The 9,180-nt window shown below is 38.4% G+C and overlaps 1 protein-coding gene and 1 long non-coding RNA gene across 3 annotated transcripts in view; one reads left to right on the top strand and one right to left on the bottom strand.

The window, feature by feature from the left end:
• The first annotated feature begins 1,851 nt into the window (after positions 1–1,851).
• The window catches only part of LOC137190848 (programmed cell death 1 ligand 1-like), a 68,497-nt gene continuing 61,168 nt past the window's right edge, over positions 1,852–9,180 (top strand). Inside the window, exons 1-3 of one of the 2 annotated variants that reach the window (XM_067600533.1) lie at positions 1,852–2,299; positions 2,627–2,986; positions 3,120–3,729. In XM_067600533.1, coding sequence (XP_067456634.1) covers positions 2,251–2,299; positions 2,627–2,986; positions 3,120–3,331 — 621 coding nt within the window. In that variant the 5' untranslated portion in view covers positions 1,852–2,250 and the 3' untranslated portion in view covers positions 3,332–3,729. Of the gene's footprint in view, positions 2,300–2,626; positions 2,987–3,119; positions 3,730–9,180 lie in introns of those variants that run through there. The other variant, XM_067600535.1, reaches the window with a different exon arrangement.
• On the bottom strand, positions 3,314–4,959 carry LOC137190861 (uncharacterized). The gene is made up of 2 exons (XR_010930311.1): positions 4,897–4,959; positions 3,314–3,407 (listed from the first exon to the last, which is right to left on the bottom strand). It is a non-coding gene; the product is annotated as an uncharacterized lncRNA (long non-coding RNA).

The following is a 9,180-nucleotide window of genomic DNA, read 5'->3' as shown; positions in this document are numbered from 1 at the left end:
AAAGCATGTTTCATGTTTGAAAAAGAAAATGAAAAAGTACTTACAGTGTGACAACAGCAGAGTAAAGTGCAGAAAATCTTGAGACATATAGAAGCAAACTGTTGCAGAACCTTACGGAAAAGGTTGTCCTATAAGGGGCACTGAAAGTCCTTAACTGTGTCAATTGCTATCTTTACTGTTATATATCTGTGACAGTCTTCTGAAGCCAACTTTACTAGTGGTCATTGATGCATAGCATTGTTTTTTAAATATGTTCACACAGAGGTCAGCAGTGCTCAATACTTCCCATTTCAACGCTCTGACCGCATAATTGTTCAGTGTTTCATTTTTCAATGAGAGCGCTGTGTGTCACACTCCGGGACTCTTCTGGAGGAGGTTACTAGCCGCACAGCCACCTTCACTCATGGTGTAAGATGCTTTATTCCATAACAGCAAACTGTTAACTACTAGAAACATCGTAGAGTTAGTGTGGAGAACAGTAACACTAATCACTGTGTACCAGATAACATCTGTGGTGATTTAGAACACAATTTACCTAAACTTATGTCCGTAAACACAATGTCTCACATGCTGGGAACTCCGTCCACCTACCCCCAACAACTACAGTATTAAATCAAATAAAACAACTGGTAAATGTGTCTGAAAAGAAAATTAGTGGTTAAAGAAACAGACAATATAGAAATAAGAGGTGGCTGTAAAGTAAGTAAGTAAGTAACCCGGAGTTTCTCTCTGTCTCCTCTCTCTTACAGACTCAGACACGCTGTTTCATCTCCTCATTCATTCAGTCCGTATTTTAGCGCATATCGAAGCACATTCATTAGCGGAGGTTTACTATCTGGTTGGATATTAGTTGAGTTACTCAAGGACTTTCTAATATTACACAGCGTGAATTCACCCTCAGCTCAGAATAAAACCTCTGCTTGTCCTTCCGGTTTAACTCTGTGACTCTGTGCACAAGACAGCTGTCAGTTTGTTAGAGCAGCTCCTGCACTGAAATCTTTATTGCACATAATGTGTAATCTCAGTTTCAATTTAAATAATCGGTATGAAGCTTTAGACATGTGGGATCAATGAATAATTATCTCTATCACTCATGATGTGATTGGTCGCACTGATGGAATATAATTCCTATAATATTGGAGATTATATGTTAATATGCTGAGTGAGCAGGATTGTGATGCAGATGAAGAATGTAGTTTGAAAGTGAGATTTTTAAATAGGGAGCATAATCTTAACGTGTTTTAACAGCATTTTAGTGACAATGTTTAAATTTACTACAGTTGTTGAAGAAGCTGAAATAAAGTCACTGAATGCTGTTGAGCTGAGATACAAATAGATGTCTAAATATTTAAAATATTCTGTATTTTAACCTCGACGCCTTTTCAAGTGCAAATCACCAAACGCGTTATTACTGGATCAGACTGAGAGCTACAGTCATGTCTCTATGTCTTTGATCTATATATGTTTTAAATCTTTAACTATATTTTTCATCTTCAGTTGCTGCCTCCTGTGTTTTGTCCGTCAGAATAAAGCTGAACAAATATATTTAAAATGTGATGTAGCTGCAGCCTGATACACAGTCAGATTCCACTTTACCATCATCAAGGAAATGTAAGTCTGGTAAATGATGAATTGATGGACAACACTGAATAAAACTTTATTGTGTTAATTTATTGACACTTTTCCCGCTCTGACACAGGCTCTTTTTTAAAGATAAATGTGCAGCGTCGACACACACACTTACCACTGTGGTATGCAAAGGTAAGACTCAGGGAGCACTAGCAAGGAAGCTAAAACAATAATCAACAGTCAACAATAATCAGAACCTGATTGATAGGAAGGGATGGGCAGGTGAACAGACAAGGGCTGCGTTCAACATCAGTTTGGGGGAAGTGTTTCCTAGTGCTCCCTACCACACGAAGAACCCTGAAATATTAACTGCACCTTCAGATATTGTAATCAACTTAACCTGCAGCATCTTGTAGCACAGTTACATTACTGCACACAGACACCTGCGAAAGGCTTTTAAAAACATGTTACTTGAACTGAATTCATAGAAGAACAAACTGTAGACTGACTGAGATCTGACTAAAAGTCCTTTGCTCAGTCATGTATAATAAGGAAGATGAACATGAGCACATGTTGTGATGCATGAATGAAACCTGACTTATCTTTTCACAAGTGTGATGACTGAACTTTGACCTCATGTGTTGATGACTCCTCTCCTCTGTCTCCTCTCACAGGGAGAAGATGATCTGCAGGATCCTTCTGCTCATCAGCCTGACCTCCTGTGTCTGTGGTTAGTTTAAACCTTCAGTTTGACATAAAGATGAACAACAGAATAAACCTTCAGCCTCACAAACATATTTTATGACTTCCATTTTAAAGTATGTCAGTGAAAACATTAGAACTATTAAAGCTGGTAGATGACAGTTGGGAAGATCCTCTATCTTCAGTTATTGATTAGATTGTATTAATTATTGGCATCATGCATTACCTTTTTATACTCTTGTATCTTTAAACACTTAGCTGTATTTCTAAATATATATAGGTGGAGTTTAAGGGCTCAAATGTTAAAGTTCTTAGTTTGTCTGGTCCTCACTTTCCCTCTCTGTCTCCTCAACAGGAACATTTGTATTGAACGTGACAGAGACCTCCTACCAGGCAGAGGAGAACCACAACATCACACTGGAATGGATGTTTACAACCAAAACTGACAGTTCCTCCACCGTATCTATAATTATTTGTCAACTGTTAGCTGATGTTAAACTCTTGGTCCTGTATCATCTATATGAGGGTGTTGAGGACTCAGAGTTTCAGGATGGACAGTTTGCAGGACGAGTTCAGTGTGACAAAGACGCCCTCAGAGAAGGACGAATCAGACTTCATGTGTCCAGAATCAGGACTGATGACTCGGGTCTGTACATGTGTAAAGTGAGAACAGATTATGGTCGGAACATAGGAAAAGGCCGACTCAATGTCACTGGTAAGATGATTCAGTAAAACTCAGCAGAACTATGAAATATGTTCCAACTTAATGTGTTGTGGTTATTTAGTTTTCTTTAGTGAAATGTTGTTTCTTCACATGAATGACACAGATGTGTTTGGTGTCTTTACAGCAGCGAGGGATTGGCCTGAACCTGAGAGACCAAACACAGCGAGTCAGGAAAGGATCGGCCTCTACTGTGTACTGGGACTGACAGCAGCAGCTATATCTGTACTGGCTGTTTATTCATTCACTCTCTGCCTGTTAAACAAGATTTATACTCGGTCCAGTGGCGGATTTCAGAAAACTTACAGCTCAGCAGATGGATCAGAGGAAACAGTTTGATTCAATTTTATACCAAAGACACAGAACATTCTAGTTTCCCATTGGCTGGCAGGTAACCATAGCAACAACCTTGATGCTTCATGCTCTTACAAATTGTAAAAACTAACTTCTCAACATTGATCTTTGTTGTTTTATTGTAATGTGTAATTGAAACTGAGATTCACTGTTGCTGTTTTTAATCCTGTCTGTTACAGTGAGCTCTTATTTACTGTCTGTTATTGATTATCAGTCTTTCACATGTATGTTTGAGAGAAAACCTTTGAATTGGAAACACTGGTATTAAGGATAAAGACCAGCAGAGGGAGCTCTTCACTGGAAGTCAGCTCATCTTGTTTAGAGATCCTCACCTGGCTGCAGGTTACAGCTGTGTGCTCATTTACACCTTTAGGCTCATTGAAACATAAATAACCACAAGACATTAAGTTGGAACATATTTCATAGTTCTGCTGAGTTTTACTGAATCATCTTACCAGTGACATTGAGTCGGCCTTTTCCTATGTTAGGTAGCACAAAAAGAATGATTGAATTATGAAATGCAGAACTAACCCAATAAACAATAACTAAGCTTAACAATGCTAAGTTGTATTACTTTAACTAAAAATGTTGCTGGTATGTGGACTGTAACCAAACTTAATGCAAACCACTAACAAACCCGGGATAGTATGTGTCTGCAAGTTACAGATTGATCATGGACATATGGCTAAACAAACTCTTAACAAGCATGGTTAAATTCATAAGCTATGTGGCGTTGATGGTGAAAGTAGGGACAAATGGTGTATTCTCACCCACTTTGTCACAAAGGAGTAAAGTGCTTTGCCTGACACTATTCATTTACAGCTTGGAACACATTTGAAGTCATTTTCAGTCCATCCACAAAGCACTTTCACCAGTGTTGTAGTTTGAGATATTAAAAAGAGAAATTGCTGGTTTCTGTTATTCATGTGCTCCACAGACAACAGGAGGAGACACCCAACAATGTCCTGTATTTATACACTGGGTGACATCTTTGTTAATGTCACTGGGTTGAATAATGTGGGGGGTGGTAGTAAATTATGTTAAGTAAGTTATGTACTGTGACTTTGATCTGTTTATGTATGGTTGCAAGTGCATTATATGGTAAGCTATGGAAAAGTGTTTCACTTTGGAGGTTGGTAAGATTGAATAACTTTATCTCTTACCTGTTTTTAGGAGAGACATGGGATGTACCTGCAGCAATGGTACAGCCCAGATTGACTCTGATGGACTGATGATGGAAGGGTCTATTTAATTTTATTTTTTGTAAATATTTTTTTTTGTTGTTCTTACATGTGAAGCATAGTGCCACTTTTTCTTGTAAATAAACCACCTTGTGACACCTGGACAAGGTTTCCTGTGTCTGCCTCCTACCAAGTGACCAGCCACTCCGGTCAAGCTACACCACATCCTTGTACCACAGATTAAATAACTTTGAATCACAGTGTAGAAGTTAATAGTCCAAATTCACCCATTCACGATACTCACAATATCTTCAGTTTTTTTTTTAAATTATTATTATTTATACGCAAATCATATCAGACTTCGTGCACACTAAGTGTCATCCATAAAACATCACTGGTGGTGAATTGTAAAATGTAACCATTATAGATTTTTTTTAGTGTTTACAGTGGAAAAGTAAGTTTCTTGTTCTTGGATACTGACCTGCACAGACACATTGAAAAAAAGAGGATCCAAAACATAAAAAAACAAACAAGAAATGAATGTCTTTATGTTAGATTACTATATAAAGAAATTGTAGACACACATCCTTTTATCAGAAATGCAAGTTTTATATGTGTACAATCATTGACAGTATATAATAAAGTCATTGCAGACAGGAGGTGTTAATTTTGTTTTTAAGACAATACTGCCACCTACTGGACTTTTTTTGAAAGGTATTTTTTTAAATAGATGAATTAGAAATACTGTATGTTTGTCAACTATCTGTTTCATTTCAGACATTTCAGGTAAAATCCCGGTTTCATGTCATTTCAAAAGCTTTTTTGAATAAAATGACATTGCGTGATTCAACAAAAGAGTGAAATAAATGCAAGAAATCAGTGCTGTAATTCCCTGTAACGCAAGGGTGGAATATAAAAAATATCTCTAACTTTACTGTCTATGTTAATACTTTGACAGGGGAGTGTGTGCAGACAGGCAGCCGACTGTGGGAGGGTGAAGAGGGAGCTGAGAGACAGATGATGGAGGGGAGTTGGTGGTAGGAGCAGCCATGGGGGACAGTCCTCTGTGGCTGGGGAGGGAGAGAGCCTCCATGTGAGGTTCAGAAGGTGACTGGGGACCTTGCTGTTTGGGTCCTGGCTGTTGCTGCAGGATCTTGCTGTTTTCAGCCAGCAACTGCTCTCTGTCCACCCTGACCAGAGCTCTACAACACACAGTCAGAGCAATAGAAAGGACTGTGTACATGCAAGTAGAGACTAGAGACATAATTAATGTGTTATATCAGTTTGGGAAAAGTATTTGTGGTGGACCTGTTTGATGTTGTTCCATGTTGACCAGTCTACATTTTAGTGTGAAGAAATCATGTGTGTTTAGGGGGAAAATCATAGGATTTTATTTTGCCTCTTTACTGCCACCTGCGGTCAAAAAGTGCAGTAATTATAAAGTGAAAACAGCTCCTATTAAACAAATATTTGCTGCATTATAAAGTGACTTTATTAATAAATGTGATACATGTCCTGATCACATTTATGGATTATGCTGGTCAAGGCAGCAATATTTCTCTGAGCAGTTATGAATATATTTAGAAAACAGGATCCAATGACTCCCTGAACGTAAGGAAAACAGGGAAGAGAATAAATAGTAGAAGCTGGTGAGTGTTGGAAACGCATTAGATGGTTTGGACTTTTTACAGGCAATGTTGGACGTAAGAAAGAATGAAAATTAGATGAGTGTTAAGGGAATGAATAGAGAGAACCACTTCCTGAAGGAGTCTGAGTCTATGTAACCCTCTGGTAACTTGGGAACACTCTCTTTATTATATGGTTCCCCCGGATTGCCCCTATCATCCTGTAGATGATAAAAAGGTAAACACACACTTTACCTTTATATTTCAACATGACCACATCCGCAGCTTCTGTCTCTGTCTCATTCTCTAACTTACACTCTCCTCCATTCACCAGCTTAGAAAGACACAAAAAAAAAACATACAAACACACAGAATTAACAAAAGTCACTGTCTATTTAGAGTCTAAACTCAGAGAGAACAATTTAATTGCATAATACCAGGTAAGGCTTAATTTGAGAGTAATGACTGACTATCTTGTAATATAATATTGTGTGTAAATATACATTTCATTAAATAATAAATATGATGCACACAGCTCACAGCGTGACTTAATAGTTAGGGGAGAACGGGGTAAATCGAGCCAGTGGGTAAAATGAGACACCCCCTTTATCTAGATAACCATAAACAAAAGTAATAATGTGACCACAAATAAAGAAAGTATAGTTCACATCACTCAATCCATCTTGGACTCCAGCACATGGAGAGAGTGGTCAGCAAAACAGAGCAAAAAAAAACAACAGATTTTTGTCATGTCAAGTGAATTCATCATGTTACTAAAGTTATCAGTCTTGTATCTTAATTAAAATACATAAGTTTTGGACATTATTACATGTTGATTTAAGTCAGTGTAAGCTACAAAACAAGGTCATAAACTTAGCATAATTGTGGATCTGAGCCACTGTGTGAAACAGTTTTGTCAAAATGGAGGTTGTGGGGTAAAACGTGCCAGTGATGTTGGAGCAAGTTGAGTCAATGGTTCAATTTACCCCCCAAAATTATTTTCTGATATTCTAGAGACTAGAGACAAAGTTCATGTTAATGTTTGATCACTGTTACAAATGTTACAATGTTGATGAATAAATACCTAATTGTTATCTAATGTTATGCTTAAGCCAAACACAAACATGCTGTACATACAGACGGGTGACAGATTAAAGGAGAAACCAACATAAAGTGTTTATTAAGATGTTGGGCCACCATGTGCCACCAGAACAGCTTCAACACCTTGGCATTGATTCTACAAGTCTCTGAAACTCTTCTGGAGTGATGAACACTATTCTTCAAAAAGATATTCCCTCATGTGGTGTTTTGATGATGGTGATGGAGAGCGCTGTCTAACACCTCAGTCCAAAATCTCTCATAGGTTTCAATTGGTTTGAGATCTGGTGACTGTGAAGGTCATAGCATATGATTCACATCATCTTCATACTCATCAGACCATTCAGTGACCCCTCATGTCCTATGGATGGGGACATCCTGGAAGAGACCACTCCCATCAGGAAAGAAATGTTTCATCATAGGATAAAGGTGATCACTCACAACAACGTTGTATTGATTAGCAGTGATTCTTCCCTCTAAGGGGTCAAGTGGACCCAAACCATGCCAGCAAAATGCCCCCCAGAGCATAACAGAGCCACCAGACCCCCTCACTGTAGGGGTCAAGCATTCAGACCTGGACCAGTTTTTCCTTTAATTTGTCACCTGTCTGTAGACACAAAAGCACATTTACACACACATTCTTTCTGTAGCTACAGTAACACACAAAGATCACAGTTTAATCTTTACTGAAAATGTGTGTCCCTGCCCTGCCTCTTTACATACAACCATGCCATTCAGTACAACACTGGAAACAACATTGAAAAGTGACTCAAACGTGCCCTCTGCAGACCTGAACCAGTGGACCAGATGTTATAACTTCTCATCACTATTATATCTCACAATTGTAGTTTACAAGTTGTCAGGGACTGATGGTTCCAGCTGAGGGCACTGTTTGTTGTAATCATTTCTTGTTGAAGGGAAATTAAATCTCTGCCTACTGCTAAAAGTTACCAGACCATCCACATTTGAACTCTTGAAAACACTCTGCTGCCAGTTTTTGCTGACTTGAAATCAGTGCACATGTCACAAAAAGCAAAACAAAACACTCTTCATGCCAAATGAAATCCTTCGTCGAAACAAAATAGTTTCGACGATGGAGCCGCCTCCTTCCTCTGAGTTCAACACCCCTTGGGTCAAGTTCTTTAAGAATTAAACGTACCTCTTCTTTCTTGATGTGTAATCCATTCTCCTTGCATTTAGTGTACATCCACCTATACCCACACAGCTGGCCACTGGTTTGTAACTGTTGGTGAATGAAATCAACCACACGATCCAAAGGGGTGTATCCCTTGCGCTGAAACAGACTACATGCATTCAAAATTCGTTTTAAATGTCTTTCAGACACAACATAGCGATGACGACTTGCAAGCAAAGCAGCAATGTCCTTACAATGAAGTCTTAGTTCGAAATACAGCCGAATTAACTCCTGAACTGGCATTTTCACACAGACCTCAAACCAAATGCAGTGGATCTCCCACAAAACATGCGCGCGCATCCAATGCTTTCTCGTGCGCACGAGAACATTTTGTGTGAGCACGAGATGTTTTCTTGTGTGCACGAAAAAGTAGTATCTTGTGAGCACTAGAAATTTTCTAGTTAAACATATCTAAAAAAAAAAATTTCCCCATGTCCCTTTAGGGGCTCCGTATAATTTTAATAGTTCAGCATCACCGCCGATAGACAGCGAACAGGTCAGGTGCACTGACTCAGTACCATGTCTTTCTTACACGGGAATAACATCAACATAAAATAGACACGGCCCGACCCCTAGGTTGGGAACCACTGGACTAAACTAGCTAACTGTATACAGGGTTCAATGTTAATCTTTTTTTAAATTAATTTTTATTTGCTCCTATACAAATTGTTTTATTTATTAGCGGTTATTAAATAACAACAAAGACTAAAGTTAATTGTCAAGTTGAATCTTTAT

The sequence above is a fragment of the Thunnus thynnus genome, chromosome 10 (genome assembly GCF_963924715.1).
Source record: "Thunnus thynnus chromosome 10, fThuThy2.1, whole genome shotgun sequence".
NCBI classification, from domain to species: Eukaryota; Metazoa; Chordata; class Actinopteri; order Scombriformes; family Scombridae; genus Thunnus; species Thunnus thynnus.
Note: the sequence above shows the minus strand (reverse complement) of the source record. Positions and strands in the feature narration are given on the sequence as shown.